Source organism: Diabrotica virgifera, chromosome 9 (assembly GCF_917563875.1).
Source record: "Diabrotica virgifera virgifera chromosome 9, PGI_DIABVI_V3a".
Lineage (NCBI taxonomy): Eukaryota > Metazoa > Arthropoda > Insecta > Coleoptera > Chrysomelidae > Diabrotica > Diabrotica virgifera.
Window position 1 is genome coordinate 198773733 of NC_065451.1, and position 23460 is coordinate 198797192.

Sequence of the window (23460 nt, forward strand, 5' to 3'; positions counted from 1 at the left end):
TTTTCAGGCAGCAGAGAAGAAGATGTCAACCATAGGCATGGAGTAGCGGTTCTAGTAAATAATAAAATCAGAAAATATATAAAAAATTTTATTCCATATTCAGAACGCTGCATGTTGATCCAGATAAGTGCGCACCCTCTAGACATAAATATAATTCAGGTTTATGCTCCCACATCTGAGAGTACTGATGAAGAAATTGAAGAGTTTTACGAACAATTAGACGAAATCATAAAAAACCTAAAGAAACAAGACATAACCATGGTAATGGGAGATTTTAACTCCAAAATAGGAAAAGGCGAAGTCAGTGATATAGTTGGCAAGTATGGGTTGGGAACAAGAAATGAACGAGGTGATCGACTAATACAGTTTTGCCAGGAGAAAAACTTAATTATCACTAATACTTGGTTTAAGTTACCATTAAGAAGATTGGACACTTGGAGGTCACCACAGGACAAGTCTGGGTACATCGTTAGAAATCAGATAGACTTTATAACAATCAACAAACGATTCCGTAACGCAATAATATCAGCCAAAACATATCCTGGAGCTGATATAAACTCTGACCATAATCCTCTTGTAGCCCAATTACGAGTCAGACTAAAAACCTTAATCCAGAAACAGAATAACAAAAGATTAGATATGGATCAACTTAGAAATCCCGAGATAAAAGTCAAGCTTACAAATAGCATTAATAGTAATGTTGCTTTAACAACCAATACTGATGATATTGAAAGAGACTGGATCAACTTCTTCTTCTTCAAGTCCGTCTCCTATCGGAGGTTGGAAATCATCACAGCTATTCTTATTTTACTGGCGGCTGCCCTAAATAGGTCGATGGAACTGCAGCCGAACCATTCCCTCAGATTTCTTAACCAAGATATTCTGCGCCTACCGATACTTCTCTTACCTGGATCAACTTAAGGGACGCTATATGCAACGGTGCGAAAGAAGTAATTGGTGACTACGAGCGGAAGAAGAAGAACGAATGGATGACAGATGAAATATTACACCTCATGGACAGAAGGAGGGAAAATAAGAATAATCCCGAACAATATAAAGAACTGGATAGAACTGTCAGCAGAAAGATAAAAGAATCCAAAGAGAAATGGTTACAAGAAAAATGTCAAGAGATAGAAGAGCTAGAACGAAGACACGATAGTTTTAACATGCATAAAAAAATTAAGGAGTTTACTTATACTTACAAGAAAAAACAGTTTGGTAAGTTAATAGACGAGAACAACAAACTTATTGTAGATAAAGAAGAACAGTTACAGACTTGGGCAATTTACATAAAAGATTTGTTTACGGATTATCGTCATATTTTTCCGAACACTCTTGATCTGAATGGACCAAAAATATTGAAAAGTGAGGTGATAAAAGCTATAGATCAAACGAAAGATGGGAAAGCAACAGAATGCGATGAAATACCAGTAGAATTTTTAAAAGTTTTTAACGAGAACAACATGAATGTAGTATTGAAACTGTTCAATAAGATATACGATACTGGTCAAATTCCATCGGACTGGCTGAAATCTACATTTGTGCCCCTTCCCAAGAAATCCAATTCTAAGACGTGTAGCGAATATCGCCTTATAAGTTTAATGAGTCATACCCTTAAAGTATTCTTGCGTATTATCCATTCCAGAATACGAGCAAAATTAGAACACAGCATAAGTAAAACACAGTTCGGTTTTAGATGCGGTTTTGGAACTCGAGAGCCCCTATTTGCAATACAAGTCTTGATTCAAAAATGCCTGGATCAACAGAAAGATGTTTACGCCTGTTTTATTGACTATGAGGAAGCATTTGATACTATCAAACATGACAAACTCATAGAACTATTATATCTTTCAGGACTTGACACTAAGGACATCCAGATTATAAAAAATCTATATTGGAATCAAACAGAATCTATATTCAGAATCAAATCTATATTCATAAAGAATGGACATATGGTGAGTGAAAACATAACCATTTCTAGAGGGGTTAGACAGGGCTGTATTCTTTCGCCACTGCTTTTCAACCTGTACACGGAACAAATATTTCTAGAGGCACTAGAAGAGTACAATGAGGGCATCAAGATTAATGGCGTACCAATAAGTAATTTTCGATATGCAGATGATACTGTTATACTAGCCGACAACATTGAAGATTTACAGATGATGCTAAATAGAGTAAATACAACTGGCAACCAATTTGGACTGAAGATCAATAGAAAGGAAACTAAATTTATGGTGATCAGTAAAAAGAACATTCAACATATCGACCTGAATATTGAAGCCGAACGTATTGAAAGAGTACACCGATTTAAATATCTGGGATATACAGTAAATGATAAGTGGGATCCAGACGTAGAGATTAGGATCCGAATTGAAATAGCAAGATCCAAATTCATAAAAATGAGAAAGCTCTTAAGCAACCGCAACCTAAGCGTTAACCTCCGATGGCGCGCCACAAAATGCTATGTACTCTCTACGCTACTTTACGGAGTAGAAGGGTGGACGTTAACAGCAGCAACTATAAAGAAGTTAGCGGCTCTAGAAATGTGGCTGTATCGACGCATACTGAGAATTCCTTGGACAGACAGAGTGACCAACACAGAGGTATTGAGACGAATGGGTAAAGAGTTGGAATTGTTAACAACTGTTAAAAGGAGGAAAGCGTCATACCTGTGCCATGTGTTCCGTAATGATAAGTACAGTCTGCTACAGCTTATCGTCGAAGGCAAGATTGAAGGTAGAAGAGGTTTGGGCAGGAAGAAGAAATCCTGGCTGAGAAACTTGAGAGAATGGTTTCAAATACCAGAAGCTGCGAACATAATACATGCGGCACAAAACAGAGAAACCTATCGTTTGATGGTCGCCAACCTTCGGTAGAAGACGGCACATAAAAAAGAAGATACATTGTAAATCATGATTTGGGAGTGCTCCTTGTAACGTTCAACGTGTCTTGGTTTGTTTTTTTAATGCATCTTTTTATTGTGATTTTAGTTTGCCTTATTCTCCATTTTAATTTAACTTTAATATTGAAAACTTTACTTTCTGCATTATGGAACCTGTATTGGTTTATAGAAACTGCTATTCTAATTTTTCTCTTTTTTGCATTTCAGTGTATATAAGTACTCCTCCTGGAATAATATCACCCCTAACTCTTTCTGTAGTTACAAGCGGACAATCTTATGAAAGGAATTGGAAAATTAGGATTCTACAGATTCCATGCAACGCGCCTTACAAAGGTAAATAATTTTCTATTTTCCTATTTCCGTGATACTATGGAAGTCAGATTATATGAACAACTTACAGAGCCTATTGATATAGATAAAGGCAATGGAATTAAACAAGGGAATTTACTGAGCCTTATGCTATTTAATCCAATCGTGGATAAAATCATATACAGGGTGTTTCATTAATAATTGTCCATATAATAACTGAAGAAACCTTAGCAAAAAATACGAAGATTTAACCTAAAACACTTAAATAAAATGTGGTTCCTTACTGAGTTACAGGGTGTTTTATCTAAAAATTTAAAAACTATTTTTGCTCAGCATTTTAAAACTATTAGACGAATCCTTTTCATACTTAGCAGGAAGTATATGTTCTGTACAAACTACTAAATTATATTAAACAAACGTTTCTGGCTATTACCAGAGGCGTACGACGGGGTAAAGTGAATGGTTGACCCTTTCCAAATTTTACGACACTGGCGGAATTGCTATTTTAGTTCAATTTTTGGATTCTCCAATACTTTCTATGAAAATAATATGCTCTTTATTCGTAACGATAAAGTCATTAGTTTTCGAGATCTTTGAAGTTAAAAATGAAACGACACGTTTATTTTGATTAATGTATTGTGTCGCTTCATTTTTAATTTCAAATATCTCGAAAACTAATCAATTTATCGTTACGAATGAAGAGTATATTATTTGCATCAAAAGTATTCGAAAATCAAAAAATTACACTAAAATAGCAATTTCGTCAGTGGCGTAGACTTTGGGAAGGGTCAACCAGCCACTATCCCCTGTCGCACGCCTCTGGTAGTAGCTAAAAACGTTTATTTATCTTAATTTAGTAGGGTATACAGTACCTACACTTTCTGCCAAGTATGATAAGGATACGCCAAATAGTTTTAAAGTACTGGGTACAAATAATTTTTAAATTTTAATCGTATGAATCATATTATCATAAATTAATCAAAATGTCTGTGCCGTTTCATATTTAACTTCAAATATCTCGAAAACTAATGACTTTATCGTTACCAATGAAGAGTATATTATTTACGTAGGAAGTATTGGAGAATTTAAAAATGGTACTAAAATAGTAATTCCTCGAGTGGCGTAGAATTTGAGAAGGATCAACCATTCACTATCCCCTGTCGTACGCCTCTGGTAGTAGCTAGAAACGTTTGTTTATCATAATTTAGTAGGGTGTATAGTAGTCGCACTTTCTGCCAAGTATGAAAAGGATACGTCGAATAGTTTTAAAATGCTGAGCAAAAATAATTTTTAAATTTTTAGATAAAACACCCTGTAACTCAGTAAGGAACCACATTTTATTTAAGTGTTTTAGGTTAAATATTTATATTTTGTGCTAAGGTTTCTCCAGTTACTATATGGGCAATTATTAATGAAACACTCTGTATAGTCCGTCCGCTATAACTTTTCCCATGCGGTACGATTCATTTTCAGTAGTAATAACCCAAGGACATTGATAATTGTTCGAAAAAATTTTATAACAGATTTCGAAAGCTTGTTGCTTGGAAACAGACCGACGCCGTAGGCGGAGGTCTGTTGCCTGTAAGCAACAAGCTTGAGAAAGTTGTTAAAAATTTTTTGAGCATTTATCAATGATCGAGGGTTATTCGGATAGAAAATTTTTTACTGTAAACAGTATTCTTTGGTATATTTGATTCGATAATTTCATTAATATTCTCATCAGTATTACAACCAAATCGTGACATTTTGAAATATTGAATATTTGAAATGTCAAAATCGAAATGAAACGAAATGTAGGTATCCATAGCTACATGATTGAGTGAAAAGAGCCCATGGGATCTGTTTTCAGTATAATGTTGGTTTTATTGGTTGTATTCAATCAGATCACCACAAATTAATTGATTTCATTGGATTTCTAATTGAGCAAAAAATTTTCAATAAAATTAAGTCAAAACATAAATTGAAACGAACGTCGATGTGTATATACATTTTGTATACTGTGTACTATATACTACACACATCTGCGTACGTTTCACTTTCTGTTTTGACTTAATTTGATTGAAAATTTTTTGCTCAATTAGAAATCCAATGAAATCAATTAATTTGTGGTCATCTGATTGAATACAACCAATAAAACCAACATTATACTGAAAACAGATCCCATGGGCTGTTTTCACTCAATCATGTAGCTATGGATACCTACATTTCGTTTCATTTCGATTTTGACATTTCAAATATTCAATATTTCAAAATGTCACGATTTGGTTGTAATACTGATGAGAATATTAATGAAATTATCGAATCAAATATACCAAAGAATAATGTTTACAGTAAAAAAATTGTATGGAAAGCGTTTATGGACTTTTGCAATGATAGAAAATATGAATTAGATGGAAATCGGACGGTGGAAGAATTGTTAATTGCACATTTAAATAAATTGTTTCTGCTCTGTATTTTTTTTTCATAACCAGCAAAAAAATTTCTATCCGAATAACCCTCGAACATTGATAAATGCTCAAAAATTTTTTAACAACTTTCTCAAGCTTGTTGCTTACAGGCAACAGACCTCCGCCTACGGCGTCGGTCTGTTTCCAAGCAACAAGCTTTCGAAATCTGTTATAAAATTTTTTCGAACAATTATCAATATCCTTGGGTTATTACTACTGAAAAGAAACCGTACTGCATGGGAAAATTTATAGCGGACGGACTATATGTCATAGATCGTCAACAGAGGAAGATGATACAGAATGGAGAAAAATTAAATTAAATTTTTGAAGTGAAAAATTCTTTAGGGACTTTGTGCGATTTTTGGATAGGGGAAAAAGCATTGAATTCGCGACCGTTATCGCGACCGTCATCGCGACCGTCATTGCGACCGTCATCGCTTATGCTATATAGTATTTGTATTTAAATTGAAAAGTATAGAAAAGTATTTAAATTTAAAATAAATTGTAGAACCTATTTTAGGATTGGGGAAAAGTATTTATTTCGCGACCGTCATCGCGACCGTCATCGCGACCGTCATCTCTTCGGCGAAATAAATTTTGTACGTATATTTATAGTGAAAACTTCTTTAGGGACGTTGTGCACTTTTGGGATGGGAAAATGTATTAAATGTATTCTCCAATAAAGTTATTGCTCTGTAATTCTCGCACTTATCCCGAACTCTTTTTTTATATTATAGGTACTATACCTCTGTTCCAATTGTCTGGTATTCTGGTTTGTGCCCATATTTGTTGTATTAGCTGGTTTATTTCTTTATGTAATTCTCTTTCTCCCTACTTTAATAATTCCACTGCTATTTCATTTTCCCCTGCTGCTTTGTCGTTTCGGAGGTTTCTAATTTCTTCTAACACTTCTTCTTCTGTGGGAATTTCTACTTCGTCATTACCTTGTACTTACTTGGTCTTACTTCTTCATCGCGGTGTGCTTCCTCCGTACTGAATAGCATTTTTTCATAATATTCTGCACATATTCTGCTGATCTGTTTGTCTTCATACGCGGTTTCTCCTTTTTGGTTTTTAAATCCTCTTGTTTTAACGCTGGGGGTATTACGGGTTTTGTGGCTCCGACTTTTTTGTAAAATTGTTTTAATTTATGATTTTTTCTGTCTTTTTTAATATCCTCCAGCTTTTCATTTAACCAGTCATTTTCTTCTTTTTATTTGTTGCGTTGGCTCTGTTTCTCGCTATTTTGTATTGTTCCCTACTTTGTTCTGACGGGTTGTTGATCCACGTCATTCTGGCTAAGTTTTTTAGAGTTCTATATGTTTCGCAGTCTTGATCGTACCAGTCTTTATTTCTTTTTGTTGTTTTCTTCTTTCCTATTACTTCGTTTGTTGTTTCATTTATTTTTCTTTTTATTTCTTGCTATCTTTCGTTTATATTTGTGGGTTGACTATTAAGGTTGGATATATTTTTATTCATCTGTTTTTCAAATGTTTCTCTTGTTTCAGTCTCTTCTAATGCTCCAAGGTTCCATTTATTAGAGTTTGCTTTAGAGTGATATCTATTTTTCCATCTGAGATCACTCATTTTTATTATTACCTGAAAGTGGTCCGTGTCCGCATTTGCCCCTCTGTAAGATCTCGTGTCCAATGTTTTTTGTACTAAGTCTCTGGTTGCTAGGACGTGGTCGATTTGATTTTCACTGTCAGACGTGTGTCTCCAGGTTGTCTATTATTGTTACTTATGAAAAACAAGACAACAGAAGAAAAAATATTATTAAGTGTATCTATCAAAAATGATGTGTAGGTTTTTAGAAAAATTTTCTTTTTAAATTAACAGAACTTTGTTTAGTGGAAAAACAAGTGCAAACTTTTGCTTCCATTTTTATGACAATATCTTCACAACTTCAGCTAAACGGTAGGTGCACTTGAAAAATTAGCTTACCCGATAAAATCAAGTAGGACAAACTGTTTATTACGTTACAAACTTTTTCCTCGGGTGACAGCACACACAACGAACTTTGTGAGAATGTATAGTGTACTTTATATCCGACAAGAATGCAACCCTTATATAATGGAGTATTTTATTATTCAACAATTTTGTTAGATAGTTAAAACTGAGTTCTATCTACATAAGAAAATCTATAAATATGTAAAGTTCATCTACAAATTTTTGAAAAAACTGATTTAAAATTTAAGGATTTGTTATTAGAGAAAAATGTTGGAATGGTGTAGATTCGGTGCAAAAAAGGTCAACGTGTACCCGATAAATAACATTAGTTACGCCGATAACACTGCGATAATCACAGATAACGGAGATGGTATGCAGTTGATGCTTAATAAAATAAATACCACAGGAAAAACGTATGGCTGGAAGATAAATGCTGAAAAAACCAAATGCATGGCAATAAGAAAGGGCACATTCAGAGTACAACTGCAACGTTATCTTGCAACTGCAAGATAACGCTCCAATCGAGCAAGTAAAAACATTCAAATACTTGGGAATGATGGTGAATGACCCATGGGATCCTCAACAAGAAATAAAATGCCCTACCGAACAAGCAAGACAAGTTATTATTAAATTTAATCCGCTACTTTGTAACCTCAATCTTTCCTTCAATCTCACTTACAGAATGGTTAAGCGCTATGTACACAGTCCACATTGTTATATGGCATGGAGATATGAGCGTTGATAATATCTGCCATTAATAAGTTAAAGGGCTTCGAAATGTTGACCTTGCGAAGATTGTTCCGCATGCCATGGACAGATAAACGAGAAATTCAAGAGGAACAAATACTGTGAGACAATTACTCAGCTTGATTGGATTGGATTGGATTGACGAAAAATTGAATACCTGGGCCATATCCTGGGAGGGGAAAATACCCAATCTTTCAACTAATCATCCAAGCAAAGATTGACGGCAAGAGTAGAGTATATCGCAAACAAATGTAGTGGCTGCGAAATATAAAGAACTGCATCTGGCGAACTTTTTCAAGTTCGACAGATGCAGTAACCTTAAGAAAATTCTCCAACGCACTATAGGTACATGACATCATAAGATGAAGGCGCAAAAACTTATTAAGCCAGAATAGTTCATTTAGTCCTCACCGTATGCATCTAAACATTCCGTATATGTATTTGGCACCTAGGAGTTTTCTATTGATTCTTTGCAGCACGCGGTCATATTTCAACCAAAACGCCCGAGGTGCCAAACGCATATACGGAATGTTATTCGGTGCGAAATTCATATACGGAATGTTATTCGGTGCGAAATTCATATACGGAATGTTATTTGGTGCGAAATTCATATGCGGAATGTGAAATATTCGTAGACTAAAAAAGACGACTTTTATTAAGTCAGTTAAAGACGACAAATTTTAAAATATGTATTTTGTATATGAAAGAAAATAAAACATTTATTATCTATATGGAATGTTATTTGATGCGAAATTTATAAATGGAATGGTATAGATTTGAGAGACTTTATTATTTCTTTATTTCACTATTTCGCTTTCGCAGAATTTTTAATGACTTGCACGTGTTGTATATAGTATGTTTAGATTTAGTTTTAGCTATTAAATTCTGTTATTTCTGTTGAAGTTTAGGCCTGTGTGCTACCAGACGAAAATAGTCGTCTTTTTTGATCTACGAACATTTAACATTCCGTATATGAATTTTGCACCAAATAACATTCCATATGCTATACTTGTTTTATTTTCATAATAATACATTAACAAAATATTTTAAAATCGGTCCTTTTTAACTGACTTAATAAAAAGTCGTCTTTTTTAGTCTACGAAGATTTAACATTCCGCATATGAAGTGCGCACCAAATAACATTCCAAATACTATAATTGTTTCATTTTTATTAGTAATACATTAACAAGTATTTTAAAATAAATCTTCTTTTAACTAACTAATAAAAAGTTATCTTTTTCCGTCTACGAATATTTAACATTCAGTATATGAATTTCGCACCGAATAACATTCCTAATAAATATGCGTTTGGCACCTCGCTGCGTATTGGTTAAAATATGACCGCGTGCTGCAACGAACCAATAGAAAACTCCTAGGTGCCAAATACATATACGAAATGTTTAGATGCCACCCGTATCCTCGAGAACAAAGGTGATAAAGCAATTATCAGGACACGTCTAAGGAAACAAAAAAAAAAATTAAATCCACCAGAAGCCTTGATGGCTCCAATCAGCAAGTGTCCTGCATGAGCCCTGAGCTTACGATGGCAAAATCAGAGGTCTATCGGGCATTGGTGGGGAGCTGATATAGCAAAATATAGCAAATATATAGGAGCAAAATATAGCAAACCTGCAAAGTCTTGAGGATCTGTATTCACTGGTTCTTAGTCTCATTGAAAAAATATAAAAAACATTAAACAATTAAGTGAAACTAGCAGCAACACGAAGTAAAGAAGTTTTAAATCAACGAATTTTACGGGACTGGACACCCATTACGGCACATTTTTATTTTTTACATTTATTTATTAACGCAACATGTACTTATGTGTACTAAATAATAATAGTCCGTTCTTTAACGGTAAAATATTGCAAAACCTCTAAATTTTAAAGAACCGCTTAGATTGACATGAAATTTGGCATACACATAGCTAACAAGTCAAAGAAAAAAAGTGATATTGTGCCGATATGTGCTTTTGCCTTGGGAGTGGTTTTCACCCCCTCTTGGAGGTGAAAAAATATTCGTCCAAAGTAAGTCAGGAAATGGATAAACTAGCTAATTTTAAGTAACTTTTGTTCCATAGAGTTTTTTCAACAAGTCAATACTTTTCGAGTTATTTGGCAGTGAATATGTTCATTTTTTTCAACAAAATAACCAAGCTTTTAGACGGTTTTTCGCAAATAACTCAAATAGTAATTATTTTGTCGAAAAAACATTCTTAGCAAACATATAGCCTGTAAAAAATTTAAAAAAATGGTGTATATAGCCATTGGGTACGAATGTGTACGGATATGGGTACGAATTTAAATAGCCAATGGGACCACTCAACAGAAATTAAACAGCGAATAATACAAGCGAAAGCAGCATACGTTAGAATGAGTCCCATTTTCAACAGTCGAGACATAGCATTAAAAACAAAATACCGTCTGTTGAAATGATACATATTCTCAGTTCTGCTCTACGGAATGGAAGCATTGACACTAACTGTTGCATCTATGAATCGGCTCGAAGCTTTCGAAATGTGGTGTTATAGGCGCATCTTACGTATATCCTGGGTTGACCGAATTACCAATGTGGAAGTCCTGCGTAGAATGGGAAAAGAGTGTGAAATTCTCATAACCATCAAAACGGGGAAATTGGAATATCTAGGACATCTAATGAGAAATCAAGAACGTTACGGCCTTCTCCAACTGATTCTCCAAGGGAAGGTAAATGGTAAAAGAGGACCGGAAAGAAGACGCATTTCCTGGCTTCAAAATTTACGTAAGTGGTATAACACGACTACCACTGAACTGTTCCGCGCTGCGGTAAACAAAGTCAAGATAGCCATGATGATCGCCAACATCCGGAACGGATAGGCACTTTAAGAAGAAGAAGAAGAAGAAGAGGTGTATATAGCACGTCTCTATACCTAGTAGAACAAGAGTTATAGCTAATGAAATATAGGTTCATATTCGTCAAATTTCAAATGGAATACTTTAACGTGAAATAACCAAAAATGAAGCACATTTCGGGGAAAACTCATTACAACTTATTTAAAGTGTTTAAAAAAAGCTTTATTTTTGTTTTTTTTTTTTAAAATTTCTAGCATCAAAAGTAAACAAGTTACACTCAAAATAAAGTTAGTCTTATTTTGGTTTGGTAAAAAAATCGAGAAAATCACCCCCCAATTAATATCTTAAATGAACTTAATCGTTACGACTTCACAAGTTTCTTGACTAGTGTATGTATTGATTATATGATCTGTAAGTTTCATCTGTTCAAAGTCCTTAATATTAAAAAGGCTCTAGTTAAAAGGGGTTGAACGAGTCACTGATCACGAATGTATGCAAATTTAGAAACACCAAATCTTAACCAATTTTTGTCTAACAGAAAAACAAAAAAATACGTGATATTCCGAAAACCAATGCTGACTTTTTTGTTTTTAGAGATTTTTGGTATCTCTAACAATTTTTAAGCTATTTTGAAAAAAATCATATTTTTCAAAATTAAAATTTTTAAAAATTTAACTTTAAAACCAATTTTTTTCAAAAATAACACTTTGAATCGATGAAACTTACAGATCACATAAACACAGCATAAGTAAAATAATTTGTGGAGCGGTAACGATTAATTTAATTTAAGTTGCTAATTAGGGGGTGGTCTTCCCGATTTTTTTATGCAACAACAAAAGGGACCAAGTATTTTGAACGTAACTTGCTTAAATTTAATGCTAAAAGCTTTTTGTAAAATCAGAAATAAATATTTTTTTAAACACTTTAAAAAAGTTAAAATGGGTTTTCCCCAAAAAGTGCTTAATTTTTTGGATATTTCACGTCGAAATATTCTATTTGAAATTTGGTGAATATGAATCTATTTTTCATTGGCTATAACTCTGGTTCTACGAGAACCAGAGACCTAACGGGTACACCATTTTTTTTTACTTTCTTATAGGCTATATTTTTGCTGAGAACGTTTTTTCGACAAAATACTTACTTTTTGAGTTATTTCCGAAAAACCGTCTAAAAATGTGGTTATTTTGTTGAAAAAATGAACATATTCACTCGCAAATAACTCGAAAAGTGTTGACTTGGCGAAAAAGCTCTATAGAACAAAAGTTACTTAAAATTAGTCAGTTTACCTATTTCCGGACTTATTTTGGACATATATTTTTTCACCCCCAAAAGGGGGTGAAAATCACCCCCAGGGCAAAAGCACACATCGGCACAATATCACTTTTTTTCTTTGACATGTAAGCTATATGTATGCCAAATATCATGTCAATCCAAGCGGTTCTTTAAAATTTAGAGCAAAAACCGTGAAAGAATGTACTATAATAGTCTGGGCTGATTATATCGGAGAATAGGCCATTTTTGGGAAAAGTTATTTACCAGCAATTTTATTGCTGGAATCGAATTATAAGATCCTATATATTAATAATATAGGTATGCAAAGTCCTCAGATAGTGTGATTCTTTTTTTATAAACAAAATGACGCACGAAAATCGTGTTTTTTTTTTAATTATTGCTCTATAACTCCGAAGATTTTAGCTTTACAACAAAAAGACTCAAATAAAAATTCACCACGATTAAATTCTACATAGACACGTGTTTTTCCCGATCTGCTCCGACGAAAATTTTCTTTTAAAAATGCGGGTTTTCCCAACAAAATTTTTAATTTTCAAATAAAGTTTTAGATAAGTAATTAACTACCAATAATTAAATAATTTGGTGACTTAAAAGCCTTATTGGTTTAGATTATAGTTCCAGAAGCTGGTGAAATTTGAACGAATATTTTAGCAACAATTCAATTGTTAATTAATAAATTACGGTCGCATTAATAACCAAAATAATTCTGATACACTGATCAAACTTTGAAATCTTATAAAGATGAGATGCCTATTTAACATTTTATCGACAAAATATAAATTTTTAAATTTTTTGCATAATCTTTATATGTTTAAAAAAAATAGTTATAAACAAATGAACGTTTCTCAGAAAGTTTTTATTATACTATAATTTTAAAAAATAATTAAAACGCGCATGTCAAATATCTTGAAAATTAATGCTTTAAAACTTTTTTGCAACCATTTACAAAAAATTATGAAACAGCAAAATAAACATACGATTACTACGGTGTTTGTAATTTTTTTAAATTCTTTCAAAGGGTAGAAGTGAGCTTAAAGTACAAGCTAATTATTTACAAAAAATATTGATTATAAGTTTAATGGTTATATTTTAATTAAAGATTATAAATATATTTTTTTGTAATTTACACGCGCGAAAGTAGAGTAATACAGTACTGTAGCTAAAATTTTCACTCGGAGCGACGACCGGCGGCCGCGCCACGTACACTTTTAATAAATAATGTATGCTGCGTGTCAGTCGCTTCGAGTGAACATTTTAGCTCCGACTCTCTATCAGGCCTACTTTTGCGCTATAAATTACAAAAAAAAGTATATTTAATCTTTGATTAAAATATAACCATTGCACTAATTTTTGACATTCTTTGTGAGTAATTAGATTGTACCATAGACTCACTTTTAATCTTTGAAACAATTAAAACCAATTATAAACAACGGAGGTATCGTATATTTATTTTGCTGTTTCATAACTTTTTTGCAAATGGTTGGAAAATTTTTTTAAAGCATTCACTTTCAAGAACTATGAAATACGCATTGTAAGTATTTTTTAAAATTAGAATATAGTAAACAATTTCTGAGAAATGTTAATTTGTTTATAACAATTTTTTTTTAACATTTAAAGATTATGCAAAAAAATGAAAAATTTATAATTTGTCGACAAAATATTAAATAGGCATCACACCTTTATAATCTTTCTAAGTTTGATCAATGTCTCATGATTATTTTGGTTGTTAATGCGACTGTAAATTGTTAATTAACAATTGAATTGTTGCTAAAATATTCGTTTTATTTTCACCGGCTTCTGAATTTATAATCTATACCAAGAAAGCTTTTATTTCACTAAGCTATATAATTATTAATAAATAATTACTGGCACAAAAAGATTATTTGAAAATTCTAGAATTTGTTGGGACAGCCCACATTTTTCGAGGAAAATTTTCGTCGGAGCAAATCGGGAAAAACATGCCTCTATGTAGAATTAAATTGGGGTGAATTTTTATTTGAGTGTTTTTGGTGTAAATTTAAAATCTTCGGAGTTATAGAGCAATAATTGAAAAAAATACGATTTATCGGCGCCATTTTGTTTATAAAAAAAGTAGCACACTATCTGCGGACTTTGCATACCTATATTAATAATATATAGGATCTTATAATTCGATTCCAGCAATAAAATTGCTGGTAAGTAACCTTTCTTTGTACTTTACTAATTAGACCAGCGTATTATAACTATTTTTTTTTAATTGTCGATAAAATATTAAATAAGCATCTCATCTTTATAATCGTTATACGTTTGATCAATGTATCATGATTATTTTGGTTTTTATTGCGATCATAAATTGTTAATTAACAATTGAATTGTTGCTAAAATATTCGTTTAATTTTCACCGGCTTCTGAAATTACAATCTATACCAAGAAAGCTTTGATGTCACTAAGTTATTTAATTATTGATTAATAATTACTTACCTAAAACTTTATTTGAAAATTAGAGTTTTTGTTAGGAAAACCCGCATTTTCCGAGGAAAATTTTCGTCGGAGCAAATCGTGAAAAAAATGTCTCTATGCAGAATTTAATTGCGGTGAATTTTTATTTGAATGTTTTTTTTTGTAAAGTTAAAATCTTCGGAGTTATAGAGCAATAATTGAAAAAAAATACGATTTGTCGGCGCCATTTTGTTTATAAAAAAAGTAGCACGCTATCTGCGGACTTTGCATACCTATATTATTAATACGGAGGATCCTATAATTCGATTCCAGCAATAGAATTGCTGGTAAATAACTATTTCATGAATTTTGCTAATTAGCCCAGAGTATAATTACTGTTTAATAAGGAGCTCGGCTGTACAGTTCGAAGGTCAGAACAAATCTCCTATAAGATTCTTTGATTTCCCTTATTTATGGTTAACTTAACATATTTTAACATTTTTTGTATTTCGCATTGTATAAAAAGTTTTCAAAGAAAAGTTTTAAAACCTGAAACGGCTATTTTGTCAGTGAAACGAAAAATACCCTTCCTATTCCAAATTCTTAAGTAAATATTGATTCAATTCAATTCGGTTTCTTTTCCTTTTCTATTTATCCATCGAACAATTTGAAACGTGCATTTTAAAGTGATCGCCAAATATTTTTTCAGCTGGAGAGGGATGTTTGCAGTACTTCACGGGAGTCGCAGGTCAAATTCTGTCCTATAACTATGATCCGCAAACTGGAGCGCAACTCTCGAATCAGGACTACAGCATTTGCATCAGGCCCGAGTGGAATTTTTGTGGGATTCAGTATACGCAGTGTCCTAATGAAGATCCAGGTAAACTTTTTAAACGTTTTTCTTTACACTCAACGAAAAAGGTACGTAATATCAATAAAAATGTTAATTCAGACAACAAACGCAATACTTAAAATAAAAATGTGTGTACCATTTTTATATATTCGGCTGCAATACGAAGGAAAAACAATCTTACTTTTTAATTAGAATAAGGAGTGCAGCCAGTCCCTTTAACTGCAGTTTTCTGCTCTTATTGGAGCGTCATCAGAAGGAACGTAGGCACTGTTCTCCTTGTTTTTTAAACCAGTAAGTTTTTAAACCTTAACCAGTAAGTTTTTCAATTTAAAAATCTTTTAGTAATTTTTGATATTTTTCAATATTAATTATTTGCTATTAGGATTGAAAACTTGCTTCGTATTATATAAGCAATACTTAAAATTTGTCCAATTCTTGGTTTTATTGGGACAACAAAACGATGTTCATCAATTCATTATTTTCGTTCGTTGAGCCAATGTATTACGTTTATTGAATGGATAAACATTCATTATGTATACCAAAATATCACTTTATTGGTATTACGAACTCTGTTCACTGAGTCAACGAACACTATTTATTGAAACAACAACGTCGTTAATTGACCGACGAAGACTATTCGTTGTGTCAATAAGAGTGTTATTTCTCCTAACGTATTTCGTTTATTTCTACAATTATTATAATACGGTTTTTCTTACAAGCAATTCTATTAATTCTTACAATCAGTTTCGTTCATTCCTACTATGAACGGATTTTATATTAATAATTCCTGAATGCAATAGCCCAATGTATGGTATTAATTGATTAATAATAATTTTTTAAGTCCCCCTTTTTTGTCCTTAACCTACAGAACTTTACACTGTGTGATTTTTCATATGATTCCACTTATACAGTGTATTGGAATAAGTGTTACACTCCCCCCACCCCCTTATTAACTTATGTATTTTTAGCACATAAGCAAAACGCTCGGACAGGTCGATTTTTAAAATAATCAAAGTACATTATAACATCAATGTTTCGAACTTTACACGATCCCTCTTCAGGTGACAGGCGCGGTAACTTTGATTTTTTTAATGGGAAAGTACGTCATGTGACAGCTTATTTAAAAGCGTTTGAAATAGTGATTCCAAAAATGTATAACACTTTAATCCTTTTTGAGAGCGCAGGTGCAAAATTTCGATCGAATTCTTTTTAAACGCATTCATTTTTTTTTGGAATTCTGAGAAAACTAATAAATATTTTTGAAAAATTTAAACGCAGAATAAAATATTACATTATTACCGAGGGCAGAAAGTTCCTTAGAATAAACAAAATGTTTCTGTTGAATGGTGTGCCTATTTGAAATTAAAAATCATACTAAATTTTCTCTTTTTCACCCCTGTGACTTATTAAAATAATCATTATAGAGGTTCTCAGGGACTTCAGACCCTCGATAATACTGTAAAATTTTATTTTGCATTTAAATTTTCAAAAATAATAATTAGTTTTCTCAGGATTCGAATAAAATGAATACATTTAAAAAGAATTCGACCGAAATTTCATGATAATACACACAAAAACTTCCTTCTACTACGGACTACACTTGAAAACGAAATGCAATTATTATTCGGCACTTCGGTAACACAGAGAAGCTAGGGGTATCACGATAAGGAAAAGCCGTTAATTTTCAAATGGTCAAGCAAAACATTTATTGTCTCAACAACTACGATTATTGTCACAATGGACGCATTGATTGTGGGTATTAAATGCAGTAGTAGATTGATTAATGCATTCGTTGTCACAACAATCAATTTACATCTATTCAATAATCATGTATTACTCTATATTAACAACATTTGTACATTGTTTTAATGAAATCTGTACGTTGTCACGATAAACCAAGGTAATTGCTTGTCATCTACGAAATTAAGAACGTGAGTTGCTGCCAGAATTAACAGTATTTATTAAATATACGAAACTAAGCTATTGGCTGAATAAATTGAGTGTTATTGATTAATGTACTCTAGTTATTCTCACAATTATTATTCAATTATTGTGACAATAACCAAATATATTCGTCAATGTCTAAAAGTACGTTGAAACAACAAATTAAATTGTTGTGACAACGAAATACTTTTCAGTAATCACTGTTAATCAATATTAGGAACTAAATTTTTTTGAGTGTAGTTCAATCGTTTGGGTCACATCTTTAGACGTTAATTTGACTGCCTTTTCTTCAATGCAAATGAATGAAAATTTGCAGACATATGCATTCGCGGGAACAATACACGAATAGTCAATAACATTTTTTAATGTTTATTTAAAAAACGATTTTAATGGAAAATGCTTAAATTCTCTTGTTTTTTACAATGTAGAAACTTAAAACTTTTACAGATTGTAGATAATTATATTAACTAATAACTAATAACTAATAACTATTAACATAATTTCACTTTTTACATTAATTATTTACGTTATGATTCATAAATAAAAAATAAAGTTTCAAATTTTTTTGCCGATTCCGACTACTTTTCATATTTGAACATCATGTTTATAAACATCCTAACCGGCGACGATTTTAAACGCTCATATCTTTGTTTATATAAATATCGGCGCTTATTCGTGTCAAATTTCAATACGATACGAAACAAATTTCAACCAAAACTCGAATTAAAAAAATTCGTGTTTTTATAGTAGTCTTAGAAAAAGCACCAGTTGAGACGTTTCGTGCTACAATTAACATTATAATTCTTAATTCGCGAGAAACTACCAGGGTCTACACCATGCAGTAGTAAAGCATTAGAAGATATGGAAAGACTCACTGGCGAAGCGTCCATGTAACCATTGTTACCATTGGTAACAGTTAAAATTTGCAAATAAATATTTTATGACTACTATGAAATAATTCCATTTATATTCTTTAAAAATAGAATTATTTGTTAATAGTATCTACCTAATTCAGTAAAATAGCCAACTAGACGCAAGAAAATATCAGCGTGTTTATGTAAAATCGGTTGCACGTTATTATAATACGCCCTTACCGTGCGCCGCGCCGTTACCACTTCTGTGAGTGGCAACGATGGTACGATGGTAGGATCTTTGTATCGGTCAGGACTGGATCGTCTCTGAAAATGTTGCTGGCACGATGGCTTTGAAGCCGCTGTGGATTAGTATTCGTGTTACCAAATTTTAATTTGGTGACACTAGGTAGGGCCGGTGTCTATCGGGACAGAAAATACCGACCGTATAAATATCAGACTTAATAAATGCAATTTTAATTATTATTATAATTATAGGTAATAATTATAATTCCATTTATGAAGTCTGTTATGCTTAGGGCCGGTATTTTCTCGATTAAACTCCTGTTAGTTAACCGTACCGGCCCTTTGGATTCGATTATTGCATAATATGCATTATTAATTATTAGTTTATAACTTGTAACTGTACTTGCTTACTATACAGATAACATATCTATACCTTCTTATCCTATATAAATCATATTAATCGATTTTAGTTACTTGTCGAAATATATTAATTAACAACATTATTGTATGACATATAATAATATTGATTATACAGTACATTGTAGTGTATCATATAATCAATAAAATAAAAATTATTTAATATTTTAGGCTAAAAATGACAAATGAATGTACTGATTAGTATACTAATTATATAATTTGGATTTTTTAATAAAGTATAAAGGTGATATAATACATATTTTACCTAAAAACAACAAATATGTTTTTAGTTTGTAGATACTTTATATAATTTCTTAAATTTTTAATTTTATTTCTGTATTTCATCTATTTTTATAATAGACCTGATCGCGCGTACCAAAAAAAGTTGATTAATAGCAAGCTGAAAATTCACGGTGTCTAGTCGGACAAACTTTGATGTATGGGAACACTGTATATATAAAAATATTTATACAATATATATTATATATATTGTTATATTTCTATTTGATCTGAAAATTAAATTTTGATAATTATAAGCAGAATTCAATTTAATATAAAATATTTTCAATTTTCTCAACCACGGGCATATAAATTTAGAACAACCTGTATACAACAAATATTTTAAGAAGTGATTAGAAGAAGCATATGAAACTCGGGACAATGCGCTTAGAATAAACAAAGTGAATGGCGCATACCATTATCGTTGTTCGCGGAAGGTTCGATCATTAGCCTATGCTAAATAAGACTCAGTTGAAGTAGATAATAGGTCATTAAATTTTGTAAATAGTAGAAAGTAATTTTAGAATGGGAATTAACTATTTTTTTTGGAAATCCATTAAGCATATTTAGAAAGATTAAAAATTGGTTTTGAGGAATACTGCGAATGAGAGTTGGTGGTGGAAGGTTGATTTGTGAATCTGGAAGGGATATTTAGAAAGTAGGGGAATGAATGAAAAAGATAGATCAGAATGTTTTGAGCGGTCGAGAAGTGAAGTCCAGTAGTAGACGGTAGTGTACGGAGAGTGAGAAAGCCGGTATAGTTCCGTGAGTGTGGAGTATCTATCGTGGAACGAGAGGTAGGCCAGGTCGAGAGTAAAGAACCTCCTTGAGCCAAGAGTGTCCCGGTAGCTGATTGAAGTTTCGAAAAAGGTAGAAACACGGCATCACGACAGAAGCAGGAACGGGAGCTATACGAGCTAGTTTTCAAAGGAGAACATTACTGGAAGCCAGGACGAGGTTTTGATCGCAGCCAAGGATAGCAGGAAACGGGTCTTGTGTGAAGACATTCTCAGTTCACCAGAAAAAGGTCAGTCTCATTTGTTTAGACATGAATGTATGGGTTTTTCGTATTAAATACCACATTTAAAATTGAAGAACATAATCAATAATATCAGAAAAGCTTCATCAAACTTAAATAGAACTGTTACTAATAAATCCTAATAGTTAAATGTTAATAAAAACTTTCAATTGGAAACCAAAAGGAAATAAGATTCCCATGTGTAAATGTTATGTTTAAGAATAATAAGATATAGCAAATATTAAGCAGTGATTGCCATTTAAATAAAATAAACAATATTTTGATTATAATTGTAACCCATATGTGTGTATTATTTTATTCTTTTCTTTCCTATCCCGATTAGGAACCATTGAGAAATACTTAGAAGCCACGTAAGTAAGTAATTAATTTTATAAAAAGCCCTGAGATTGAAAACATATTGATATGTGATCTGGTAAATTAATTAGATTATTATTAATGCATTGATTAAATTAAATGACATATAAGAATATTATCTCATATCAATATTCAAGATCACATCAATATATATATATCTGGTTTTGGTAACACTTTAGAAAAAGTCACGCGTCTCCACTGGAAAGACTGCGATTTTGGAAAAAAAAGCGGGGGGCGCTTCATCGAATAAACGGTTTGAGGATAGATACTTTTTTACTTTTTGCGCTCCACGATTTTCTTTAACGAATGTGATAGTTTTTTTAAATTTTTTAACACATGTGTGAGATTTTTGTATATTTAATCTGTCCAACAGTTTTTTTTTCGAATAATTCTTCGAGTTTGATTTTTTTTTTATTTTTTGCTTTTTGGTTGATTTTTTTATAATATTTTTAATTTTCGTCACTCGTAACTAAAGAAAAGCGTTCCTTAAAACTTTTTTTTATATTTTTTTTATTATTATTTGGCTAAATTTACAAAGTAAGATGATGAGGTAAACTTTCGTAAAATTTCGTACGTCTTACTCATTTTAAGGTAAAATTAGAAAAAACGACTAATCTATCGTTGCCGTTGTAGCGTTGTGTAGTGGAACGTTTTTTATATAGAAAACAACATTAACAGAGATTATTCAGTCAGTAGACCATTTAAGGATTGTTCATAGGATTTGACAAAATTTGTATACGACTTTCAACCCAGTCTTTACAATATTTTTCAATAGTACACGTGGAATAACATCTGCAATGCAGGTGATCTGTGCTGTGCAATTTTCTTTATAACAGTTTCAAATTCTTCCAATATAATATCTGGTTTTTTCTCATAATCATATTCGTTGACGTTTATTTCATATGTAGGTAGTATTGCCAGGGGCGGCCCGTAGGGGTAGGCAAGGTAGGCGCCGCCTACCCTCTTCAAATGTAGTACAATAATATAAATTATTAATATAAATTACTTATTTCAAAATTGTAATTTATAAATTTTGACACAATACCTAACATAAAATAGCAAAAATTATCCAAATTATTTTTTAAAATATTCAAAAAATTTTCTCCGTAGTTATAATTATTGTACGCTCCTTGTAGTATCAGTAGTACTGTATAAGATTCTATATTCTTCTTTGGCCAGGCACTTGAAAACGTAGCCTGAAATAGAACGACGCCAACACCGAATTGACGTGCGATCTCTCTCTGTTTACGCGAGCAGGCCTGCTGCAGGTCTGCTGGTAGCGACCGTATTCTACGATTTTGAAAGGGCGGATAGGCACAGAGTCTTATAGCCGGACCTACAAAATTTTATCAGTTGCTTCTCTTGTGTCTTGTGAAACTGTTTTAAATAATTGTTTTTTGATATTGGCTGTTATTAGTAGGTTAAGTATTGAATAAAACTAGGTAGGACAATTTAAATTTGTTTATGAAAACTGAATAATTAACAGGTAAATTTGAGATCGGTCTATTGAAGGGCATTTTGATTTTATATTAATTTAGTAATATTTCACTAACGACAAATAAATCTGTGAATAGTTATTTGTCAGTCGTCCATTATATTTTTATTGTGTTTCAATACAATTTGGATAATTTAAACTTAAACTGACGAATTGCATTATTAGATTATATAGATAATTAAAAATTTAAAGCGAGGTTAATTGTTAACTTATCAATTTATTCGAAGAGTAAATTATTATTTAATACATAAATAAAATAAGTAATATTTGACGTTGTTGAAACGTAGGTGTGTTAGTTTTATTGGTGGAAAAACTTTAGTCATCGAATATGAATATTTTAAACGATGTAATATGCAGTTTGATCGAGACGCCTTTTTCAAGGCGCCAAAATCAAGAAAGATCAGAAAATATTTCAATGGGCCGGCCTTTACCAAATTTAACAATTTTATCCACAGATAAGACAAAAGACAATCGACCATTTTCGAGATCGTTTAAAACAATATGGTATGAAAATCATAAATGGCTAAGCGGAAGTTATTTTAAAAATTCACTTTTCTGTTGGCCTTGTCTGTTGCTCTCAAATTTGAAGCAAAATGTTTGGGTGAGTCAGGGATATTCAGATTTAAAAATTTATCAGCTAGTGTAAAAAAACATGAATCTTCGAAAGAACATTTAAACAATTGCTTAGGTTTAAAACGGTTAGAAAAAAATAAACAAACTATTGACAGTGCTTTAGCTGGACAAATTTCTCTATCTAATAGGATATATAATGAAGAAGTTGAAAAAGATTGAAGAAGTTGAAGAAATTGATGTTACAATTCTGTTAGTAAAACAAGAACTTGCATTTCGCGGTCGTGATGAGAGCCATAATTCTTCAAACATGGGTAATTTTAAAGAAATTTTTAATTTAATAGTTAAACGCGATCAGGAAATCCAGGATCATGTTAAAAAATAGAAGGGGTGTTTACGGGTTTGTCAAAAACAATACAAAATGATTTAATAGATTGCCTTGCCGATTACGTAAAAAATGAAACTTCAACAGAAATTAATGAAAGTCAATTTTTTTCTATACTAGCGGACGATAC

The 23460-nt window shown here is 32.0% G+C and overlaps 1 protein-coding gene across 1 annotated transcript in view; it reads left to right on the forward strand.

The window, feature by feature from the left end:
• The window catches only part of LOC114334212 (uncharacterized), a 166422-nt gene that overhangs the window by 91763 nt on the left and 51199 nt on the right, over positions 1-23460 (forward strand). The window contains exons 8-9 of the mRNA XM_050660786.1: positions 3110-3235; positions 15607-15777. Of these exons, the coding sequence (XP_050516743.1) occupies positions 3110-3235; positions 15607-15777 (297 nt within the window). The remainder of the gene's footprint in view (positions 1-3109; positions 3236-15606; positions 15778-23460) is intronic.